This window comes from Theropithecus gelada, chromosome 7b, assembly GCF_003255815.1.
Source record: "Theropithecus gelada isolate Dixy chromosome 7b, Tgel_1.0, whole genome shotgun sequence".
In the NCBI taxonomy this organism is placed as follows: Eukaryota; Metazoa; Chordata; class Mammalia; order Primates; family Cercopithecidae; genus Theropithecus; species Theropithecus gelada.
Window position 1 is genome coordinate 17765277 of NC_037675.1, and position 24408 is coordinate 17789684.

General features: G+C 48.5%; 2 protein-coding genes across 5 annotated transcripts in view; one reads left to right on the forward strand and one right to left on the reverse strand.

The window, feature by feature from the left end:
* Positions 1-19001, forward strand: part of SYNM (synemin) — a 30701-nt gene extending 11700 nt beyond the window's left edge. Inside the window, exons 3-5 of one of the 2 annotated variants that reach the window (XM_025392255.1) lie at positions 10101-10171; positions 12751-15197; positions 16134-19001. In XM_025392255.1, the coding sequence (XP_025248040.1) occupies positions 10101-10171; positions 12751-15197; positions 16134-16442 (2827 nt within the window). In that variant the 3' untranslated portion in view covers positions 16443-19001. Of the gene's footprint in view, positions 1-10100; positions 10172-12750 lie in introns of both variants that reach the window. The other variant, XM_025392254.1, reaches the window with a different exon arrangement.
* Positions 19002-19715: 714 nt separating this feature from the next.
* Positions 19716-24408, reverse strand: part of TTC23 (tetratricopeptide repeat domain 23) — a 116532-nt gene continuing 111839 nt past the window's right edge. For all 3 annotated transcript variants that reach the window (XM_025392971.1, XM_025392973.1, XM_025392972.1), the window contains 2 exons: positions 22723-22805; positions 19716-21524 (listed from right to left, as the gene is read on the reverse strand). In XM_025392971.1, the coding sequence (XP_025248756.1) occupies positions 21407-21524; positions 22723-22805 (201 nt within the window). In that variant the 3' untranslated portion in view covers positions 19716-21406. The remainder of the gene's footprint in view (positions 21525-22722; positions 22806-24408) is intronic.

The window sequence follows — 24408 nt, forward strand, 5'->3', positions numbered from 1 at the left end:
GAACTCACTCATTATCACAAGGACGGCACCAAGCCATTCTTCAGCGATCCACCCCCCTAACCAAACCCAAATACCTTCCACTAGGCCCCACCTTCAACACAGAGGTCACATTTCAGCATGAGAATAGGAGAAGACACACGTCCAAACCATATCACATCCTTAGTTTCAGGTGCAGCTGGTCCACATGGCAGGATGGTCTCTCTCTTCTGGACTCTTCCCACCATGTGGCTGGATGGGGCCTGAGCAGCTCCAGGCTTAGGGCCACCCAGCCTTGTGCCTGTGGTCAAAGGCGGGGGCCTCTCCTGTCAGCCTCTCCATCTCTGTTGGGTCATGTTCCTGCCTCACAGCCCGTCACTGGCGAGAGGGATGAAGGGCTCTAGAGCTTTGGGGTGGGGTCCCAGCCTCTTGTGAGTCACATGGACTGAGACTGGGGTGGTGGGAGTTACCTCAAATCAGGCACTGTTCTAGGGCAGATGCCAGGCAGGCCTGGAAAACTGACTTCTGTGTCTGTGTTAGGAAATGCCCCATGCCAGATGCATCTTTTCCCTGCAGGGCAGTTGGATTTTTCTATTTTCTTTCTATAATAGTTCTCTGAGTTAGAATCAGGAAACTTATTTTGTGTCTTGTGTCTCTGGGATGTTGAGCTCTTTCCTTCCCTAGTTCGTCCTGCCCCTGAAAAGCCAGTGTATAAACATGGACGTCCTGTCTGAGAGTCTGGGGACTGCCTTTTTGGCAGTGTATTCACAAGCCCATGGGCCCAGCTTTTCCAGGGCATCGATTGCGAGCCGTTTCTGCTCGCTGTCAGCAGTCTGTCAGCCAGGACAGAGTTTATTTTGTCTGTCTATGGCTGGCATTTCCCTAACCCAATTATGGATTGATGTGGCCATCTTCTAGGAATTTAGGAGCTACTCGTGCTTTCTGGGGAGCAAGTGATGGATTTCACTGTACCTCTTTCTGCTGTCCACGTTTGCATGGGGAAAATGAGGACCCCTGCCAGGAGCCTGCCTGACTGGCCCTGCCCTGCTGCAGACTCCCAACCCTGCTGCAGACTCCCAGCCCTGCTGCAGACTCCCAACCCTGCTGCAGACTCCCAGCCCTGCTGCAGACTCCCAACCCTGCTGCAGACTCCCAGCCCTGCTGCAGACTCCCAACCCTGCTGGGTAGGATTGCTGCAGGCCTCCCACCTCTGTGCTCTGGTTTAGTCTCGGAGATGCCCATCGACGAAAAAGACACACAGATGGTTGACTAGAACCCATTCTTTTGTGTAAGCCAAAAACTTAGCATTTTTGAAAATCACCAGTGCATGTGTGGAAGACACACCCTCGTCATCCTCGATGTGAGTCTTTTTCAGTAGTCTGCACTGCTCCTATTAGGAAGACAGATGTGACGTTCCTGTTTGTGTTAGTGGACTTGCGCTCTGCTGACACTTACTCTTTAACTAAAGTGCCCATTTGATCTCTGTAAACCTTGTCCCACCTGTGGTGGCCGTTGCCCCAGAATTGCTGAGTTGACCATCATCATCCTGTGGCTTATTGGTTCTCATTCACATGCAAGGGAAGGGTCTGTGGCTCTTTAATGCTTAAAGCACATTTTGCTGGGATTTGTCCATTGTCCCAAGGACTCTCAAATGTACTGAACACTGGCCGAGCACGGTGACTCACGCCTGTAATCCCCGCACTTTGGGAGGCCGAGGTGGTTGGATCATGAGGTCAGGAGATTGAGACCACCCTGGCTAACATGGTGAAACCCCGTCCTTACTAAAAATTAACCGGGTGTGGTGGCGGACACCTGTAGTCCCAGCTACTTGGGAGGTTGAGGCAGGAGAATGGCGTGAACCCGGGAGGTGGAGCTTGCAGTGAGCTGAGATCGCGCCACAGCACTCCAGCCTGGGTGACAGAGTGAGACTCCGTCTTAAAGAAAACAAAAACAAAAACAAAATGTACTGAACACCTCCCAACCCAGATCTTTGGCCCTTCTAGGTGACTCTCACAGGGAAGGAGCAACATTAAAGTAATAATATAATTGTATACTTATAATTTCCAAAGAGACTTGCAATTTACAAATAAATATATAACTTAATCAAATAAACATAGGATAATAAAATTAAAACAAAGCAAACCTCGGAGAGTCTTAAGACTGGAGGTTTGCCTTTGGCCAGTACATGGCCAGTGAAGCTGCTGACACCTTGCCTGACAGGTGAAGATGAGATCGAGACCTCTGAGCATCCTAAGATGTGCAGCACCATCCCACCCTTTCCTCCTGCATTGCGGGTGGCAGTGAGCGGGAGCTGTGGGGCTGGGCTTGGGGCCATGGATACTGAGAAGAGAGGAGACACACCCTGCCTGCAAGCTGGCACCAGGCTGTACTGGCTCTTGTCTCCTGTCAAGAGTATCTGCAGTTGTGTGGGGCTGGAGGTACTGATCCATTTACTGTATGATCACAGGGTCTTGCCTGGAGTGTGCGTTTTATGGCACTAGCAGCAGAATAGTAAGGGAAAGATGCTTAGAGACAGGGAGGGACTGGACCTGGGAATCTCCAGGCCCTCAAGATTCTGATTAGATTAGTGACAGGTGGAACCAGCACAGTGGTTTTAAACCTCCCGGATGATTGTCAGGTACCACCAGGATAGGGAATCCCTGGTCCAGGGCCTCACTGCTCACAGGGCGGCAGCATGCACATTGTGAGGCATTGCAACTTTGTTGGGAATGCAGAATCTTGGGCCTACCCAGACATGCTGGACCAAAGTTGGCCTTGTAACAAAATCCCAGGTGATTTGTGCGCACACTGCTGTTGGCAGAGTGGCCCAGGGGCAGGTAAGTGTTAGGTCTTCTCACAGCGGCCTGGAGGACAAGATGAAGGATGGATTGATGGAGGAGAGGGGAAGCAGTCATGGTAGGAGGCGGGGCTTACACCAGGACCCACGCGCCAGTCTGGGCTGTTTGCAGTTGCGTGTGGCAGTCCCCTTAGAGCTGCATGGGGCCTGTCCGAGGTCACAGAATCCTGTGGAGCCACCTGGAGAGACCACACTTTAGAGAAGGTAATGACTTGGATTGGACAGAATTTGAAGCTCTGAACACCCCAGATGAGCAACACAACTCATTCCTTTAAGTCTTGTTTTGCAGAATCATGTCAAAACAAATAGTTTATCTAGTTTCCCCAACATTTTGTTACGAGAATTTCCAAAGATAAGAAAAGTTGAAAGAATAATGAATGTTCCGTTTGAGTTATCCAGTGAACATTTGACTGCATTTGCTTTATCTCACGACTGTCCACCCGTATCATCATCCATCTTACTTTTTGATGCATTCCAAAGTAGGTGCCGTTACCTCTGACCATGAATGGGTAACAGGGAGTGACAGCTGCCTTCTGTTTAGTACCTACCATGTGCTAAGTGCTTTATAGACAGTATCTCCAGTTTTTATAGCTTCACCGAAGAAGCTCATTTTCCATGTGATGAAACCCAGGTTGAAGGAAGTTACTTACAAGGTTATACAACTCATAATCGGAGAGCCTGAGATTCTAACTTCAGGCCTTAAACCAGGGCTGTTCCCTCCATGCCCTGCTGAATGTGGAATTAGAAAGGAGCTGGATGTACTGGGATGCTGGGCAGATGGTGGTACAGACCTAGTCCCTGTCCTCAGTGGTAGGATGATGATGTTTTGGGTGCATTTGGGGGAGGCTGACAGGGCAGGCAGGGAGGGCTTCCTGGAAGAGGCAATGCTTGATTCTTACAGGAAGAGAAGCTGGAAATGACTTTTTGGAAAGAGTTTTCCAGGCAGAGGGAATGGCCAGGGGGAGGCCCTGAGGACTGAGCTAGTGTGGTATTTGTGACAGTGCCAGTCTCTGGGCAGCTGGGGTTTGGGGGCCTGTCATGGAGGGCCGCGTGTGATGGTTGGATAAGAGCCACACCTGCCCTCAGCCTGCTCCGAGACACTTGGTATGCAGGATATGATGCTGGGTGGGGGCCTGCAAAGATACTGCCAGTGTGGGCTTCATGTCAAGGAACATGGGCTGTAGATGAGGCAGCATGGATCTGGGGAGCCTGCTGCAGGGCAGGGAACCCAAAGGACCGCCAGAGACCCTCCAGCACGAGGCTTCTGGAGCTGGCGAGGGAGTTGTGAGAATCCGGGGAGGCTTCTAGAGGGATTTGAGATGGATGAAAATCTTGAAAGAAGGGGACATTTGAGCAGACATAGAGGAGAGAGGGAGATGAACAGTAGGGGGTAGCGTAGCAGGAGGGACACAGAATGTTGAGGTAAAAAGTCAAGCATGTTCCAATAATAGAAGGCATGTTCCTAGGAGGTAGTGTCGATGGTTCGCTGCCACCTAACAGGGAAAGCTGTCCATGGGTCACCGCTGGATGGAGCACTTCAGACCGAGGTGATGAGAAGAGATTTGCGAAGAGGTGTGGGGTTTGGGCCTTTGGGTGGTGGGGAAGTGGGGAGATGGGAATTGGACTGGCAGAAAGGAATCAGGAAGGAGCTCCAGGTGGGCAAATTTGAATAAGAGAATAAGTTGAGAGAGGAACGTGCAAGGGGAGTGTGGAGAGGTCTGGGAATGAGGCAGAGTGCAGGGGCCTTGCATGCTGGGAAGCCTCTGTGGGGCTTTCTGGGGCCTGCGGGGGCAGTCCCAGGGCCAGCACTGTGGCGGGAGTAGGCGGGGCTGGGGAGGCAGCAGCAGGCAGAGTGCAGGAGGCCTGCAGCGCTGGGGGCCATGGGGTGTCTGGGTGGCCGCAGGGAGGCTTCCGAAGTTGCCTGCAGTCGCTAGCACCCAGGTGTGTAGACCTGATGGAGGTGGCTGTGGCAGGAGGCAGGAGCCTGAGGGACTGAGAGGTAAGGAAATATGAGAGACGTGTTGCTGTGACTCTCTGCAGGCTAGCACAGAGTCTTGTGAATAGTCGGATGGTAATTGATGATAAGATGGTGAAAACCCTAGCAATGTCCAGAACCTGCAGCGTCCCAAACCCTCTCACTGCCGATGTGAAGATCTGGTCCAGATTCTACAGACTGACGACGTGCAGAAGCACAGATAGAAAAGAAACAGCCTCCCCATACACACAGTCAGCATAGAGCCCAGTCATCAGCAAGAAGCTGTTAGAAAACATAATCTTTCAAAAAAGATACTCAATATTGAAACAACAAATGCAAGAATACCCAGGAGTGGACAGTGCAGAAACCACAGAACAGAAGGATGCAGGAACAGTGTGCATGACATGAGGCCAATCCTAGGTTTCTGGTCTGGAAGACAGACAATGCGGTCTCTGTACGAATCCAAAAAGAGGCTTTTGTGTTCTATCTTTTGGGAGATGAAAGATATGATAATTGTTCTAAATTTCACCTGAAAGAAAAAATGGAAAGCTGGGTCAAAATGATTTTTCAGTAGAAAAATCCCAAAGGAAGCCTTCCGTCGGCAGATAGGAAAATGTAATGCAGAGATTTATTTACTGCCTGGGATCTTTAAGGCAAAAGTCCTTTTAAAAGGTTAGGTTAGAAACAACATCAAAAAATATGTTGTGTGTGCCAGGAAGGGCATGGGAAGCTTCCTGTTTCTTCTTTCTAATCCCAGTTGGCAGAAACAGCATGTTTTAATGGAGAAAAATATGATGTGGTCTCTGGTCTCGATGTAGACTGCTAATGTAGCAACACAGAGGACTCCTGATGTTTACATCTCATCATTCTAGTGACACTTCTGATTGCTCCATTATTTTTAGGCCACCTGTACCTTTTCACATGTCTATTCAAAGGAAAATGTTTCTTAGGGGTTTCCTCAAGGTTTCGCAGAAGTTTATTTTGTTTTTTTTTAAGTTAGATCCCACCTTTTTTGGGAAGACTTATAAAAATGTGTGAACACTGAGACTTATCTGATTGCTAGATAAAATACTTGAAGTGAATAAAATCTTGTAGTTTTAAGAATAGGGTTGGGCATGGTGGCTCGTGCCTGTAATCCTAGCACTTTGGGAGGCTGAGGTGGGTGGATCACTTGAGCCCAGGAGTTGGAGACCAGCCTGGGCAACATGGTGAAACCCCATCTCTACAAATAATACAAAAACAACCAGCTGGGTGTGGTGGCACGTGCCTGTAGTCCCAGCCCCTTGGGAGGCTGAGGTGGGAGGATCACCTATGTCTGGGAGGCAGAGGTTGCAGTGAGCTGAGATGGCACCACTGCACTCCAGCCTGGGTGACAGAGCAAGATCCTGTAAATAAATAAATAAATCAAATATATAATTGAAAGGATCGACCAGTACCTTTGGTTGCTGGCCAAATAAATGAGTTAACATTCAGTTAACCATAAAATACAGGTGATCCACAATCTCTTCCCTTGTGGACTCATTTTAGTTAGCTAGAAATCAGTTTTCTTTGGAGGATGTAGAGGAGGTGGTGATGACGTGATCGCTGATGTTTGGTGAGCTCTTATTCTGTGACAGCCATGGTTCTGAGAACTTCCTGCTTCTGGATTAGTTCCTACTGCAAACCTGTGAGTTCTCTCCATTTCAGAAATGGGGAAACTGAGTCACAGTGGGTTTGAGCGGCCTGCCAGGTCACAGAACTAGGAAGCGGCAGGCCCCAGATTTGAATCCAGACATCCTGACTCCAGAGCTGTGTCCTGCGTTTCCTCTCTGTTTAATAAGTAACGTTTGTCTCTGTTGATTATCTGATTTTTTTTTTCAGTCTCTAGTATTGACCTAGAGATGGCTCTGGGATGTGATTGAATACTGACCCCAGAAGGGATGCCCGGAAATGGCCCAGCACTGTCACCTTACCTCCTGTTATCCGTCCTATGAAGCCGGTGGTCGTGTCACCTTTCCCATTCAGGTGGCATTGCTGGTCATGGGAATGGAACTCCCCGCTGCTCCCTCCCTTCTGCTCCCTGGTCTTCCCGGTGACTGACCAGCCACGGGTCCGCATCTGGGGTGACCCAGGCGGTGCCTCCACTCTGTGTGGAGCTTGGCTCCCTTTGGCACAGTGAGGAGCCAAGGGAGGCGGTTCTGCAGCTCCTCCAGCTCTGAGGCCTCCCTTTCTTCTATGTACTTCTCCACCTGCTGTTTGCTAGGAAGCACCATGTGAACCACCCACAGGCCCAGGCCCTGGCCCTAGCAGGCTCCCGCACAGGCCTGGCTTCTGGGAACATCCTGACAGTGCCTCATTTATGGGGCTGCACAGAGCGGTGGCCTTGTGCCCGCAGTGCTGAATCACGGCAGATTGTTCAGAAATTCCATTAGGATAATCTATCCCAGACGGAGAGCCTTGCCTTGGGGCTTGCTCAGGACACCGGGTGGCTCATTAGGGCCTGGCACCTGGCCAGAGGCCACATTACAGCCGGCTTCTGCGCTGTGGATTTGTCTTGGGCTCCTTAATGAGGCCAGGGACGTGGGTTTTCTTGCACTTTGGCTTATTTTCCTGCCTAAAGGGCCACCAACCTGTGGTGCTATGTGAAATGCCCACAATAGCCCATGACTCAGGGGATTGGCATTTCTCACAGTCCCTGAGGCTTGGGGGCAGATTTCCTCCAACCGCTCTCAAAATAACCAGGTTTGATTGCAGCCTCAGAGAACAGTCTACCCATTTCTTAAAGTGGTACAAACCTTTTCCTTAAAAATGTCCCTCGCAGAGCTTTAGAGGAAATCGTAGTTTCTGGCTTCTCCTCAGAGTCTTGTTGGTGACTTCGCCGTGTAGTCCTGGGGCTGTGCGGAAGGCTGGTGGCTGCCATTGGGCTGGGTCTGCCACCCTAAGCATGAACTCAATGGCCAATGCCCAGCCGGGTGCTCACAGAGAGTAAAGGTGACATGTGTCCCTGCCTGCTAGGATCCAGCCATTGAGAGGACACAGATGAGGGACAGCTCCTTCTCTAGCAGGAGCTTCTTACTCTCATAGGAGAGCTCTGCAGGGCCATATTGGATGAAATCACAAAGAGAATTTACTTTCATTAGTATGACCCGGAGGGTCTATCTGCAGGATTTATGCTCTCTGAAATTTGTATGCAATACCATGGTCTCTAGCCTCACTGGGAGGCTTAGTGATATCACAGGGGAGGGGGCTGAGAGCTCAGGCTGCCTGGGTTTGCATTTTTCTCTTTATTGGTGAGCTGTGTGCCCTTGACCAAGACGCTATCTCTGTGCCCCGGTCTTCTCACCTATAGAGCGAGGATGCGGCCACAGGCCCTGGGTTGGGGGTGGCTCCGACTGTAAGTACAGACATGAGAGTGACCACAATGCATGGTGCTCAGTGTCGGCCAGGGATTGTACAGGCCTAGAAAGGGGAGGCCGTGGGGCTGTATCTTGTCTCCTGAACCAGGCCAGAAGCCCCACGCTGGGCTGGTGCCTGTCTCTTGTACCTCAGAGTCTTGAACTCTAGGAAGGTTTGGTGATGCTTTGGAATTCTCCTGGAAGAGGAGCAGAACCATTCCCCTTGGAGGGGTGGGGAAGACATATTTTTCCCTGGACAGCAACATACCTTCCGTTCTAACTTGGGCAGCTCAAGGGAGAGGCCCCGTGGTACCCAAGGTTGGCAGCTAAGCCAGGCCGGGAGGATCTGAACTGGAACCTAGTCTTTCTCCCCACACCCTACTCTAGCTCCTCTGCTGTAGGACGCCACCCCTTCTGCTGCTGTCATCCTGGGGTGCAGACCCTTGGAGCCTAGCTTTATCCTGAATGTTCCTCTGATTATATAGACCTCAGAACTTTCTCAGCAGTGAAAGCTGTTTGCGTTCCTGGAACCTAAAATGCTTGGTCATGGGGGTGTGGGATTCATGGGTTGGTGTCCTGTTTCCTGGCTTCTGCCCTGAGCCAAGGGCTGGGGCTCCGGCCTCAGGCTCCTGCCCATCCCCCATCCACACACCAGCACTCTGCAGTCACTGCTCCGGGGAGGGCCCGCCGTGTGTACCTTCGGGAGAGCGCCTCATGCCTTCCTTGCTTTATTCCAGCTGCCCACAGGGTTCTCATGTTCATGGGGCTCACCATGTTTAACTAGAGGGATATACAACTCGGTGCAGTTTGTCCAAGCTGCCAAGTCCCCGCTTGGGGGTGGCGTCCTGCTCCATTTTTCTGCCCAGCTCTCAGCCATAAGATGGGCTTTTCTCAGTGGGCTCTGGTCCTGGATGCCGTTTGCCGTATGCCGGATATTTCTTGGAGTTAGTGACTTCACATGTTGCTCTAGCAACTGAGAAACTGTTACACCCAGAGCCGCCAGCAGCCCAGGGGGTCTTCGTGAGTGACTGGCTGACAGGCATCCCGGGCTAAGCCCCTCACCAGCAGGCTGGGGCTGCTGGGACCACTCTCTCCTCAGCTCTGGGATCTGAAGCCGTAGACATGAACAACCTGATGAAACCTCTATCATGTTAGAACTTTGGAGCAGACGTAGTAAAAAAAAAATCACCTCATTGGGCACTTCTCACCATTTTATTAAAGGAGATAACAGGATGCCAGTTTGGATGAAGTGAGGCCCCTGGGACTGGCATTGGGAGGGTGCTGGTGACGGGGCGCTTTAGCACTGCCTTTTCCATCTGCCTGCCTTCTGCTGCTTTTTGTCATCTCCAGGATGACCCCCTGGAAGGCAGTTTGAAACCGGAGATGCAGTTTGGCTGCCTTACAAGTGTCAGTCCCTGCTGTGCTCCTGGTCAGCCCTCTGCAAGCTGCCCCCCAAGCTGTGACTCCAGGAAGACCCCAGTGGGGGGTGTAGCTGCTCTGGGGCCCTCTAGCCTGGGGTGACAGGCCATGCCTGGGGCCCACATTTCTCCAGTGCCCCCATGCTCCTGCTCCTCTTCACCCTGGACTGAGAAAGCTTTCTAGAAGGGCTTGGCTCGCCAGTACTGTTGAAGCCCTAGCCTGGTCATTTTGTTCATTGGGCTAGTAGGGGTTGAGCGCCATGCTGGGCGCCAGGGATGTGGGCGGTGAGCAGAGCAGGCGGCCTGGCCCAGGTCTGCTGAGGCTGGTGGGTGGGCTTGCAAGCCCTATGGTGCAGCCCTGCCCAAGCCGCCTCTTCAGGTAGAAGTCCTAAAACATGTGACACTATGGTCATTGGCACATACCACATAATACATTTTATTAGAGGCACTTCTTACTCTTTCATTTCCTAATGAATTATGTTTTAAAATTATTTTTACAGGGCCTTATTGGAAGGAGAAAGTAATCCAGAGATAGTGGTCTGGACTGAGCACATTGAAAACATGCCATCAGGTAAATAAAAGCTAATGATTTAACTTAGCTTTAAGCATCTGAACTGTCTATTCTGTGGCTAGATAGTAAAGCACCATCATCTGGAAGAACGGGTTAGATACGGTGTTTAGATAACAGGAGTTCATCTCTCATTTAAGTACCAAATAGATTTTAGTTTAGTGTGACATAATTTCAGTTATGTGAAGGAGAATGTTTGGGAAGGTGCTTGATAAACTTGGTCCTCTCTTGACAGGATGCAGGAGCGGAAGGGGCTGATGGCACTGGGCAGTGTGAGGGCGAGGCGGAATGCACACGGACTTGTGTTTCACACCCCTAGAAGAGACACTCCTTCCATTTCCAGACCAAGGGGTTATGGTGGTTACACCTGTAGAGGGAGGTATGGCCTTGGAGGGCAGGCAGGCAGTACTCTGGAACCTGCTGCCCTAACAGGAGAGAGATATGGGAGTGGTTACATTGTTTCCACCACCCTAGGTTGGTGTGGGCAGCTCAGGAAAATGTGTCTTGGTGCCTTGAAGACTATCTTATTCAGGCCAAGAGCCTCAGGACAGGGCCCTTCCTTCCTATGGCTGCAGAACTGACATAAGATAATTAATGTTCATTAGAAAGATCCTAAGAAACTGAGGGATAACTTGTTTTTTAACCTTTTAAAGCCCTATAGAATCTTAAAGAGCTCTGGCTAAGCAAGGGTCGATTAAATTACGTATAGAATGTTGAGTTCACACCTTAGGCAGCATGGTTTTAGTCTTCCTTGTTTCTTTTAGGCACCTCATGGATTTGACACGTCACTGGGTTGAGAATAATATTTGGATTCTAATCATCTATAACTGGAAGGGATCTGGTCTTAGATAACATGCAGCAAATTTTCTTTCTAATTTTGAGAGGAAGTTTGAAAAAAGCAAAGGTGTTCATGGAAGGGTAGGCATTGGTCAGCCTGCCTGGCATCAGTTAACATATGACATCTCTAAAACAAGAATTAACTCCCCAGATTTCAAGATTTACTTAGTTACCTACATTTTTAACCCGTTGATACCTAAGTTTGGACATCTATCATGTAACCTAAAGAGAGGGGAGAAGGAAGGGACAGGCCCAGGAGCTCCGAGGAAGACCAACAGTCTAAGTAAGCCAGGGCCTTGCTCAAATTTTCCCAGTTGTGATTTGGAGTCGAGGGAGAGCACATGGAGGGGCTAATGGCTGTTGCTGTTAACTTGCTTCATTCATTCATTCATTTATTCATTCATTCATTCATTCATTTTTCAGACTTCTTGAAGGAAATAGAGACTTAATATTTGTAAACTAAATTTATTCTGGAAATTACATATTATGCCAAAAGCTTTAGAATAAAAATTACTAGTTGGGAATTTTTTTATTGGACTTTGAGCTTCTAGATAGTTCTGTTGAATAAATGTACAGATAAGTTCCTAGGTAGTGAATTTATCAGTACTTATTAGTGTGCTTGTGTTTCTTTTGTAACGTTGCATAATGTTGGCCACTTGCCCACTAGCTGATAGACCTAAACCCAGTCTGTAATATTCCATATTTCTTGTTGAATCTTCATCATAAATGAGATGGTTCCTGCACTGTTTCTTGGGGTTTCATCTTCTGGGACTTCTCAGTTGGATCAGTAGGATCCGTTGACCTGAAAAGAGGAGTCTTGTAGAAAATGTCCTGGCCTGGTCTCTTTCCTGTATCTTGGGATCTGTCCAAAGGAGGCCTCTGGCCTTGGCTGCCATAAGGGGGAGAGAAGGCCTTGTCCCCGCTGAGCCAGCTGGGGTGTGGGTAGACACCGGGGGCACTCTCGGGGTGGATGGTGCTCCTGCCTATGTTCTAACCACCAGCTGCCATTCCTAAAGAGCAGTTTACCCTGCTGGGGTTTGGACACCCCAAAGGGTAGCACTGTCTGCAAACAGCCTGGAGCAAAGCTGGAAGCCCTGACGACTGCCTCCCAAGTTCAGGATCGTGACAGTAAGACAGACTGGGATGTTTCTGCACTGGCTCCTTATCAGATAAGAAGGTTGTTAAGTGTAAAAATAAAAGATCAGAAAGCTTAAAAAAGTTAAGTTCTTTAATACTTGGCCCAATATGGAAATCAGTGAAAAATAAGAGTATATTAAATAGTGGAGGATAGTGCTATTTGGTGTTTAATCATGATATACTTTTAATTTTAGAGCCCTTCTCTGCTAAAGTAAGTAAATTAAACTTACCTCAAAAAGCAGAAATTAATGATTTCAAAATATAAGATTGTGAAATTTCAGCCTAAAAAAACTGCACCTCTGACCTCCTTGGGATATGCATTGTGCTTTAGGATTAATGTTAAGATGAGTGAGTATTTTAACATCAGTAACTGGAGAAATGCGTTAGGCTGAAGTATTTGTAGTGTGCTGCCTTTTATTGTAACAGGATTTTGTAAACTGCCAAAAAATAATTTGGGCACCGAATGTAACTTATTTTTATAATGAGCTTTCTGTGGTAACAGTATATATTTATTATGATGGGATGGGATTTGACTTGCAACAATACTTTAGATGGAAAAGGGTAATGATGCCTGCCATTTTAATGAACTGTTTGTTCAATTTCTACAGAATTCAGAAACAAATCCTATCACTATACCGACTCACTGTTACAGAGGGAAAATGAAAGAAATCTGTTTTCAAGGCAGAAAGCACCTTTGGCGAGTTTAAATCACGGCTCGGCACTGTATTCTAACCTGTCAGCACACCGTGGATATCAGACGGGCACATCTGTTGGAGGTGATGCCAGAAGAGGCTTCTTGGGCTCGGGATATTCTTCCTCGGCCACTACCCAGCAGGAAAACTCATACGGAAAAACCGTCAACAGTTCAACTAATGTCAGAACTTTCTCTCCAACCTATGGCCTTTTAAGAAATACTGAGGCTCAAGTGAAAACATTCCCTGACAGACCAAAAGCTGGAGATACAAGGGAGGTCCCCGTTTACAGAGCTGAAGATTCCACAGTTGCCCGCGAGTCGTACCGGGACCGCCGAGACAATGTGGCGGCAGGTGCTTCGGAAAGCACACGGTCAAATGAGAGGACCGTCATTCTGGGAAAGAAAACAGAAGTGAAAGCCACAAGGGAGCAAGAAAGAAACAGACCGGAAACCATCCGAACAAAGCCAGAAGAGAAAATGTTCGATTCTAAAGAGAAGGCTTCCGAGGAGAGAAACCTAAGATGGGAAGAACTGACAAAGTTAGATAAAGAAGCGAGACAGAGAGAAAGCCAGCAGATGAGGGAGAAGGCCAAGGAGAAGGACTCACCGAAGGAGAAGAGCGTGCGAGAGAGAGAGATCCCGATTAGTCTCGAAGTATCCCAGGACAGAAGAGCAGAGGTGTCGCCGAAAGGTTTGCAGATGCCTGTGAAGGATGCTGGTGGCGGGACAGGTAGAGAGGCAGAAGCAAGAGCGCTGCAGTTCACGTTGGGCACCAGAGATGCCACTGGTTCTCTGCAAGGCGATTCCATGACAGAAACCGTAGCAGAAAACATCGTTACCAGTATCCTGAAGCAGTTCACTCAGTCTCCAGAGACGGAAGCATCTGCTGATTCTTTTCCAGACACAAAAGTCACTTATGTGGACAGGAAAGAGCTTCCTGGGGAAAGGAAAACAAAGACTGAAATAGTTGTGGAGTCGAAACTGACTGAGGATGTTGATATTTCTGATGAAGCTGGCCTGGACTACCTTTTAAGCAAGGATATTAAGGAAGTGGGGCTGAAAGGCAGGTCAGCCGAGCAGATGATAGGAGACGTCATCAACCTTGGCCTGAAAGGGAGGGAGGGGAGAGCCAAGGTCGTCAACGTGGAGATCGTCGAGGAGCCTGTGAGCTACGTCAGTGAGGGGAAACCAGAGGAGTTTTCTGTCCCATTCAAAGTGGAGGAGGTCGAAGATGTGTCCCCAGGCTCCTGGGGGTTGGTTAAGGAAGAGGAAGGTTATGGAGAAAGTGATGTCACATTCTCAGTTAATCAGCATCAAAGGACCAAGCAGCCCCAGGAGAACACGACTCACGTTGAAGAAGTGACAGAGGCAGGTGATTCAGAGAGCGAGCAGAGTTATTTTGTGTCAACTCCAGATGAATACCCTGGGGGGCACGACAGAGATGACGGCTCGGTGTATGGGCAGATCCACATCGAGGAGGAATCCACCATCAGGTACTCTTGGCAGGATGAAATTGTGCAGGGGACTGGAAGGAGGACACAGAAGGATGGTGCAGTGGGTGAGAAGGTTGTGAAGCCTTCAGAGATCCCAGCGTCCTCTCTGGAGGGGGACCTGGGTTCCACTCACTGGAAAGAACAAGCTAGAAGTGGTGAATTTCATGCCGAACCCACAGTCATTGAAAAAGAAATTAAAATACCCCCTGAATTCCATACCTCCATGAAGGGTATCTCCTCCAAGGAGCCCCGGCAGCAGCTGGTGGAGGTGATCGGGCAGCTGGAGGAAACCCTTCCCGAGCGCATGAGGGAAGAGCTGTCTGCCCTCACCAGAGAGGGGCAGGGCGGGCCGGGGAGCATTTCCGTGGACGTCAAGAAGGTCCAGGGTGCTGGTGGCGGTTCCGTGACCCTGGTTGCTGAAGTCAACGTCTCACAAACTGTGGATGCCGATCGGTTAGACCTGGAGGAGCTGAGCAGAGATGAGGCCAGTGAAATGGAGAAAGCTGTGGAGTCGGTGGTTCGGGAGAGCCTGAGCAAGCAACGCAGCCCAGCGCCTGGCAGCCCAGATGAGGAAGATGGAGCGGAGGCCCCGGCTGCTGGCGCTCGCTTCAGGCGTTGGGCCACCCGGGAGCTGTACATCCCTGCAGGCGAGAGTGAGGATGCTGGTGGGGCCCCTCACAGCTCGGGGCAGCACGCTCGCCAGGGCCCAGTGTCGGCCACTGTGGAGGTCAGCAGCCCCACAGGCTTTGCCCAGTCACAGGTGCTGGAGGACGTGAGCCAGGCTGCAAGGCACATAAAACTCGGCCCCTCTGAAGTCTGGAGGACTGAGCGAATGTCCTATGAAGGACCCGCTGCAGAAGTGGTGGAGGTAAGTGGGGGAGGCGACCTAAGTCAGGCAGCGAGCCCGACCGGAGCCAGCCAGTCTCCGAGGCATGTCACGCTGGGTCCCGGTCCAAGTCCACCGTCCAGAGAAGTCATCTTCCTAGGCCCTGCCCCTGCCTGTCCGGAGGCGGGAGGCTCACCAGAACCTGGCCCGGCAGAGTCTTCTGCAGATACGGACGGACTGGGGAGGCACAGCACATTTGGCTCCAGACAATTTCATGCTGAAAAGGAGATTATTTTTCAGGGCCCCATTTCTGCTGCAGGGAAGGTTGGTGATTATTTCACAAAAGAAGAGTCAGTGGGTACCCAGACTTCTGTCAGGCAACTCCAGTTAGGCCCTAAAGAAGGGTTCAGTGGGCAAATCCAGTTCACTGCTCCACTTTCAGACGAGGTGGAGTTGGGTGTCAGAGGAGATTCTGTACACATAGAAGGGTTGCCAGGGAGCAGCACATCCATCAGGCACATCAGCATCGGGCCTCAGAGGCATCAGACCACCCAGCAGATAGTTTACCATGGGCTGGTTCCCCAATCAGGGGAGTCTGGTGACTCAGAGAGCATTGTGCACGGAGAAGGCGCAGCAGATGTGCACCAGGCCACTCATAGTCACACCTTAGGTAGGCAAACCATTATGACTGAAAAGAGCACCTTCCAAAGTGTCGTTTCTGAATCTCCTCAGGAGGACAGTGCAGGGGACACGTCAGGGGCAGAAATGACATCGGGTGTTAGCAGATCCTTTAGGCACATTCGACTAGGTCCTACAGAAATGGAAACCTCTGAACACGTCGTCGTCCATGGACCCGTGTCCAGAACATTTGTGCTTGCTGGTTCAGCGGACTCCCCTGAGCTAGGCAAGTTAGCAGACAGCAGCAGAATGCTAAGACACATTACACCAGGGCCCAAAGAAACTTCGTTTACCTTTCAGATGGATGTGAGTAACGTAGAGGCGATCCGCAGCCGGACACAGGAAGCGGGAGATCGTGGTGTGTCTGACCGTGGTACCTGGACAGACGCGGACAGTAGGAATGACCAGGCAGTTGGCATGAGCTTTAAGGCCTCTGCTGGGGAAGGAGACCAGGCCCATGGAGAACAGGGCAAGGAGCAGGCCATGTTTGATAAGAAGGTGCAGCTCCAGAGAATGGTAGACCAAAGGTCAGTGATTTCAGATGAAAAGAAAGTTGCCCTCCTCTATCTAGACAATGAGGAGGAGGAGAATGATGGGCATTGGTTTTAATAAGCAGAAACATTTTGTCTTAATGGCATCCTGTTGGCGACATGCCAACATCCAAAGGCCTTAACTTTAAGAGGCGGAGGGAGTCTATGAAAATCTCCCCTTTTTTACTTTCTTAAAGAGTACTCCAGGCAGTGTCAATTTCCTTTATAGTTACTCCGTAAAGGTTTCCAGTTAATCCGTGCCTTAAAAGGCACTGCAATTTTATTTTTGAGTTGGGACTTTTACAAAACACGTTTTTTCCTGGAGTCTTGTCTCCACTTCTGGAGATGATTTCTGTGTTTTGCACCTGGTCACAGACATGGCTTGCATCTGTTTGAAACTACAATTAATTATAGATGTCAAAACATTAACCAGATTAAAGTAATATATTTAAGAGTCAATTTTGCTTGCATGTGCTAATATGAAATAACAAACTAACATTTTAGGGGGAAAATAAATACAATTTAGACTCTTTCTAAAAAGTCTTTTCAAAAAGAAATAGGAAATAGGCAGACTGTTCATGTTAAAATTGCTAAATGATTTCATCTTTAGGAAAAATTTACTGGCCATATAGAGTTAAATTCATGTTAAGACTTGAATGAATTGCTTTCTATGTACAGAACTTTAAAAAATATAGTATTTATGGAGAGGACAGCTGTAGTCTGTTGTGATATTTCACATTCTATTTGCACAGGTTCCCCGGCACTGGTAGGGTAGATGATTATTGGGAATCACTTACAGTACCATTTCAATTTTTTTTGGCACTAGGTCATTAAGTAGCATACAGTGTGAATACCTTTTTTTTGGTATAGCCTAAGTTCTGGAGTGGCCAGTTCCTATCAGACTGTGCAGACTTGAGCTTCTCTGTACCTTAGCCCTTAGCACTCAAACATTTAATTTCACTGGTGGGAGGTAGACCTTGAAGACAATGAAGAGAATGCCGATGCTCAGACTACAGCTGGACTGGCAAGCTGGCTGTGTACAGGAAAATTGGAAACACACAGTAGACCATGCCTCCTAAAGATGCCTTTCCCAACCCTTCATTCATGGGATGCAGGTCTTTCTGAGCTCAAGGGTGAAAGATGAATACAGTAACAACCATGAACCCACCTCATGGAAGCTTTTTTTGCACTTTCAACAGAAGTCATTGCAGTTGGGGTGTTTCGTCCAGGGCAACAAGCTATTAAATAGAAGGATGTTTTGGGGGAAGGAACTGGATCTCTCTCCTGCAGCCCAGCACTGAGATACCCAGGATGGGCCTGGAGGATGAGAAAGGCCCCCATGCTCATGGGCCGCAGAGTGTGGACCTGTAGATAGGCACCACCAAGTTTAAGATACTGGGATGAGCATGCTTCATTGGATTCGTTTTATTTTACACTTGGGTATTGTTTTAAAGTTTCCATCTGTAAAGTGTGGCATCATATAAAAAGAGTTTTGCTAGCAGCACAGCATTTTTTTAGTCCAGGCTAGCTTCTTTCACATAATGCTGTCTCAACCGTACTTCCTGTAACACAGTATCATAGCACTGACTGTAGTGCACTGAGGAGTAACAGTCTGAGGTAGCACCACCCTCAGGCAGGCTACAGTGAAGGCACTGGAGGGTCTTCCCTCTCAGATTCACCTGGAGGCCCTCAGACCCCCCAGGGTGCACGTCTCCCCAGGTCCTAGTAGTGGCTACCCCAGGTAGTTTCCGGAGAGTGCATTTTCTTCATTGATAAGTGGAGGAGAAATGCAGCACAGCTTTTAAGATGATATTTTAAAAACACCAAGAATCAGAGTATGGAAAGAAAGTTGATTTGAATTGCAAGTTTAAACCTTTGTTGTCCATCTGCCAAATGAACTAGTGATTGTCAGACTGGTATGGCGGTGACTGCTTTGTAAGGTTTTGTCGTTTCTAATACAGTCAAAGATGTGCTGATTTTGTTTTAACTGTAACAAGTAATGGTTTTTGGATAGATAATTGATCGGTGAGAATTTGGTCAAGGTGACAGCCTCCTGTCTGATGACAAGACAGACTGGTGGTGAGGAGTCTAAGTGGGCTCAGTTTGATGTCAGTGTCTGGGCTCATGACTTGTAAATGGAAGCTGATGTGAACACGTAATTAATGTTATAACCCACTTCTATTTACTTTGTGAAATATCGTGAATCTTAATTGTCATCTGCAAGTTTGGAACACATAACTTCAAGAAGTATTCTGCCAGAAGTATTTATAAGTATGGAATCATGAGCTATTGTTGGTTGCTAAATCTGTGAATCACCCAGGACTGTGCCCTTGACATTGTGACAGGTCACCCCAAAGCTCCATGTCCTTTAAAACCAGTCACTCTGGACACAAGAGAAATCAACTTCGTGGTTGGGTGGGGCCGGAACACAACCAGTCTTTTTGTATTTATTGTTATTTAGACAAAACAGTACTCACTGAGTGTTTTTCAGTTTCCCACTGGTTGTTTTGATGTTGTTTGTTTAAGATGTATATTTAGAATGGCATCATCTAAGAAGCTGATTTTGCTAAACTCCTGTTCCCTACAATGGGAAATGTCACAAGAATGTGCAAAAATAAAAATCTGAGGAAAAAACCCACATTGTTCTTAAAGAGAATGAATATTTTCAGTAGATTTTGATGTTTCCTTTAAACTCTAAATAAAGAATCTACGTGTTTACATGCATGTTTTTAGTGTAGCAGAGAATTACTGGGCAGAATATATATGAAAAGTTCCAGTTTTCTAATTCCTCCCCCGAATCAGAACTCAATATTGGGAGCACAGAGCTAGAAAGCACGGCAGATAGAGCATAAGCCAACTGGCTTGTATTCAGATACACACTGGACAATTTGTGGTAAAAATGTCATCATCACAGCCTGAATGATTAGTGGCAGTAGGGTACCACCAGCCATCCCATTTGGGATGGAGAGGTTTCTTGGGATGTGGGACTTTGAGTGCTAAAACCAGGACTGTCCTGGGCATACCAGGGCATACCAGGACTAAGAAATGGCCATGGCCATTTCTTAGGGGCTTGAAAAAATTGAGGTAGTTTGAGACAAAGGAATAGCTAGATATCTTTACCTGTTTGTAACCTTGTAGCCCTTTACCAAAAATAGAAAAACACAAGTAGCTGTAGTCTTCCTTTTTTGTTGAAGTCAACAGAATTGCCAGATGGGAGACATTGGAGGGAACATTCCCAAATTCATTGTTTCCTGGGGGGGGGGGGGGGGGGAATGGGGGCGCTAAATTTTAAAAATGTGTTTTAGTTTCTGTGATTCCAAGATACCCTTCAAGAAATACAGAAAGGAAGAAGTAATATCATAATTCACATTTATTTAAAAAACTCAGCATGGACTCTCAGTTCAGGCTGCTGTAACAGAAAGCCATAGCCTGAAAGGCTTAAACAACAAACATTTATTTCTTACAGTTCTGGAAGCTGGGAAGTCTCAAGGTGCCAACAGATTCACTTCCTGGTGAGGGCTCTCTTCCTGGCCTGCAGATGGCTGCCTTCTCAGTGTGTCCTCACATGGTGGAAAGAGAGATCATCTCTCTGGTGTCTCTTCTTATAAAGCACTAATCCCATTTATCAGGGCTCCACCCTCATAACCTAATCACCTCTCCAAGGCCCCACCCTCTAGTACCATCCCTTTGGGGATTAGGGCTTCAGTGTGGATTGGGAGCATATGAACATTCACCCCTTAGCAGACTCCACCCATGTCAACTAGATAGGAGACACGGTGAGTAATGACCACATCTTACACCTTTTTAGCACACTGCTGATGTCCGACAGGCCTGGGTGTGGGACCAGTGTGTACCAGCAAGCATGGTCTGCTGGGTCAGCTGTCACGCTCCTGAGGAAGACAGTGGACCCTGCTTCTCTCCACCCTGTCATGGCTCTATTAAGTTTCTTTTCCCCATCAATACTGGAGGTGGTGCCCTGCACAAATGGCCCCAGGGTGGTTCGGATGTCCCACTGGGGGCTGGAGGGGAGGGCCCTGTGCTGCAGTCTGCTGTCATCTTAGCACTGGCCTGCAGCCTCGTGGCCATAGGGGAGGGAGGGGAAGGGACGGCACTGCCTACACCTGCACCCCTACCCCTGTGTGTTCTGTCCACCTCGATCTGGCACTGGATCTTCTTGTTGACATCGTGGAGAAAGGCGCTGAAAGCTTCCTGTTCGACTTTGCCATCCTCACACGACTAGGGCCTCCTTCCGGGAGGCTGAAGACTGCTGCGTACACGATAGTGTGCCAACTCAGGAAGCAGCTCCAGGTGGCGTCCAGGTTTGTCCTGCCTGCAGTGGAGGCCACAGGAGGGATGCGAAGCAGCAGGGAGTCTGCGGTCCTCCCCTGGCAGCCTCCTGCTAGCCTTTCTTTTCACTCCCTTATACCTTCCCCCGTGGACCCCAGGCCAAGTCAGGTGTGTTGGCCTCCTGCCCCTCCTACTGGGCTCTTTCCCAAACCCCTTTTTAGGCTTCGAGGAACTCTGAGGCAGGCTGCACTTTGAAGACACATGCTGACACCAGCGCGTTCAGGTTTCCCTTTATTAGCGTTTTCTTCTGATGTTATTCTCAATCCCTATTAGCCTCCTCTAAGAAAGGGCTTCCTTCTTGAATTTCACTGTTCCAGATCTGATTCCAGACCTATGCAAGGAGCTGTGTGTACAAGCAGATGTCGGGCTGACTCCTGCACAGGGTGCACCAAACTTTTGAAGAGAAGTTTTTCAGCCACAGTAGTGCTGATGGGTAAAAATTCTTTGTTAGCAAGAAAAACCACTTAGGTGATAGAAAGAAAACTGCTTTATAGCATATATCACCCTGAAGGGCATCCACTGTCAAAATGGCCAATGGGAGGCTTACGGTCTCACTGTTGCATGTTGGGGCCAACAGTTGGCCTTGGAAATCTGTATCCTGACTGTTGAATTCCATTTTCTAGGTGGAGACAGATTTATACAGCATCCTAAATGACAGTGCCCAGGAATGTCCCAGGCTTTTTCAGGGTGGGGGCGTCAGTCTGCTGTTGTGCCGGGCCGGGCCTTCGCCAGCATGGTGTCCTGAGGGATGCTGGTGCAGAAGGCCACTTTGGCTTTCGATGCCTGCCTTGGCTTCGCAGCAACCTTGGGGGCCCTGCAGACAAGCAGAAGTTGGGGTGATTGTGGTGCCCCTCAGCCCCCACACCGTTCCCATCCAGCCCCCACACCGTTCCCATCCAGCCTTTGCTGCCCAGCCGGTGCCCAGACCTATTCATGAGAAGCCTCGGGAGGGGCTATAAATGAGAGGAGAATTGTAGCACAGAGCATAAAACGAGATGTTTTCCTTCCATCTTCTATTTTTTATTAATTTTTGTTTTCAAACAGAGTATCACTCTGTCACCCAGGCTGGAGTGCAGTGGCCCAATCTCAGCTCCCTGCAACTTCCGCCTCTCAGGTTCAAGCAATTCTTGTGCCTCTCAACTTCCTGAGTAGCTGGGATTATAGGCACATGCCACCACACCCAGCTAATTTTTGTATTTTTAGTAGAGACAGGGTTTCGCCGTGTTGGCCAGTCTGGTCTCAAACTCCTGGTCTCAAGTGATCCACCGCCTCGGCCTCCCAAGGTGCTGGGATTATAGGCATGAGTCACCTCGCCCGGCCCCGCCCATCTTTTAAAATCACCTGTGACCATCCCCACTGAGCTGAGGCACTCAACCCTTAGCTGTCTTGGTGAGCAGGACATGGGTGAGGAGGATGGTCAGGGTTGTGCTGGAGGCCGCCCTGGCTCGCCTTCCCTCCTGGCCAGGTTTTCTCTGCTCCAGGCTGTGGCCCTGTTTCCCTGAGCACAGACTCAGGCAGCCCTGGGGCTGCTCCCTGTGAATCAGGATTTGTGAGGTGGGCCCTCCACAGCAGAGTGCTGGGCCTCTGCTCAGGGGTTGAGAAAGGACGTGGTGGGCCAGCTTTTCAGGTCAAGTCAGTGAACTCTCCAGCTGCAGTCCTGACAGGCATCCGAGGGCAGAGGGAAGCCAGAAGCAGGGCTGCAGGAGGCCACAGGAATTCCTGGGGCCCTCCCCCTGCAGCGGGTGCCTTAGCCTGCAGGGGCTGGTCTGCAGGAAGACAACATCCAGCATATATTTCTGACTTAAAGGATGAATTTTTAAAAAAATATCTGGGCAAGGAATTTCTTTTACAACTTGGGTTTCAAAGGAACTTGTCCTTTATGGAAGTTATGGGAAGTCAGTAAAACATTCCAGAGAAGGTTCCAGAGAACCTTCTAGAACCAGCTTCCTCTTGAGCTTCTGAATGGAAAGGGAATGAGATACTCAGAGAAAGTGTGAGGGAAGCCAACTCACGTGGAGAAGATGCCCATGGCCTGCTGGGTGGCCAGAGTCCTTTTGTCCTGTGGTCCGTATAAGAGGGTCTGGATCTGGAGACACTGTAGAACACCAAGCAGCTATCATAAGGCTACGGAAATGTCGCTGAGAGCAGGAAAATAAGGTCTCCCTTGAATGAGAGAAAGATCACTTCATTCTTAGACCCTGCTGTGATGGAATTACCACGTTCTTGGGGTTTCTCCTAGTGACTGACCTTTGATTTGGATGTTCTGAGGGATCTAGGCAAAAATGAACAGTTTTAGCACTATTTCACAAAACTCTGTGACTTATCTGTATGCAAAAAATATATTTAAAAGTAGTATTTTTAAAAATAAAGGCAAGAACCTTGGTACTGACCAGAGCATGGGCTCCAGCTTCTATTTTTAAATGTGGCCCTTGCTATAGCCTGGAAAAGATTCAAAAAAAAAAAAATAGATTTGTGTAAACACATACTTTACTTTTATTAATACATGGGCTTTCTATACTCTTTACTACACAGCAATGTCTTAGTTATTAGGAGTCAAATATTCAGCTTATGGATTATCCAGGGCTGGCTTTGGCTTGATTTCTCTCTTCTGCTTACTTTAAGTCTTGCCATTTGATTGCTCGTCCTAGGCTAGGGCAAATCGAGGAGAGGAGAAAGATTAAAGCTGTGCCAAAAATGGCCAGAATCATTTTGAGAAAGAATGAGGTGCAGGAACTTGCTTTACTGGATGCCAAGACCCTTTTATTTTTTATTTTTTTAATAAAGTAAGACAGCACGTTAGCCAGGGTAGACAAAAAGACCAGTGGACAGGGCAGAGAGCCCAAGCCTTGACAGATGACAGAACTGACCTTGCAGGGTGGGTGAGGAAGAGGTGGGCTAGTCAATAAATGGTACTGGGACCGCTGGTTTTCCAAACAGAAGAAAATGGATCACTACCCCAAATCAAACACAAAAATTAAGCTCAAGAAAGATTTAAAGGACTAAATGTGAAATGCAAAACTTGGAGCTTTTAGATGAAAATATTGGATTTTTTTTTACGGAGTCTCACTCTGTCGCCCAGGCTGGAGTGCAGTGGGGCGATCTTGGCCCACTGAAACCTCCACCTCCCAGGTTCATGTGATTTTCCTGCCTCAGCCTCCCGAGTAGCTGAGATTACAGGCACCCGCCACCACAGTTGGCTAATTTTTGCATTTTTATTTTTTTATTTTCCTAATTCTTTTTTTATAATTCTTATTTTTTAAATTATACTTTAAGTTCTAGGGTACATGTGCACAACGTGCAGGTTTGTTACATATGTATCCATGTGCCACGTTGGTGTGCTGCACCCATTAACTCGTCATTTACATTAGGTATATCTCCTAATGCTATCCCTCCCGCTTCCCCCAACCCCACGACAGGCCCTGGTGTGTGATGTTCCCCATGAAGTTTCACTATGTTGGCCAGGCTGGTCTCAAACTCCTGACTGCAGGTGATCCACCTGCCTTGGCCTCCCAAAGTGCTGGGATTATAGGAGTAAGTCACCATGCCCGACCGGAAAATATCTTTATGATCTTGAGGTAGGGAAGTATTTCTTAGACAAGATCTGGACAAAGCAAAAGTGAAAGACTGATAAAGTGTAACTATATGAAAACCTAAAATATTTGTGCACCAAAATTCACCATAAGCAAAGTAGAAAGACA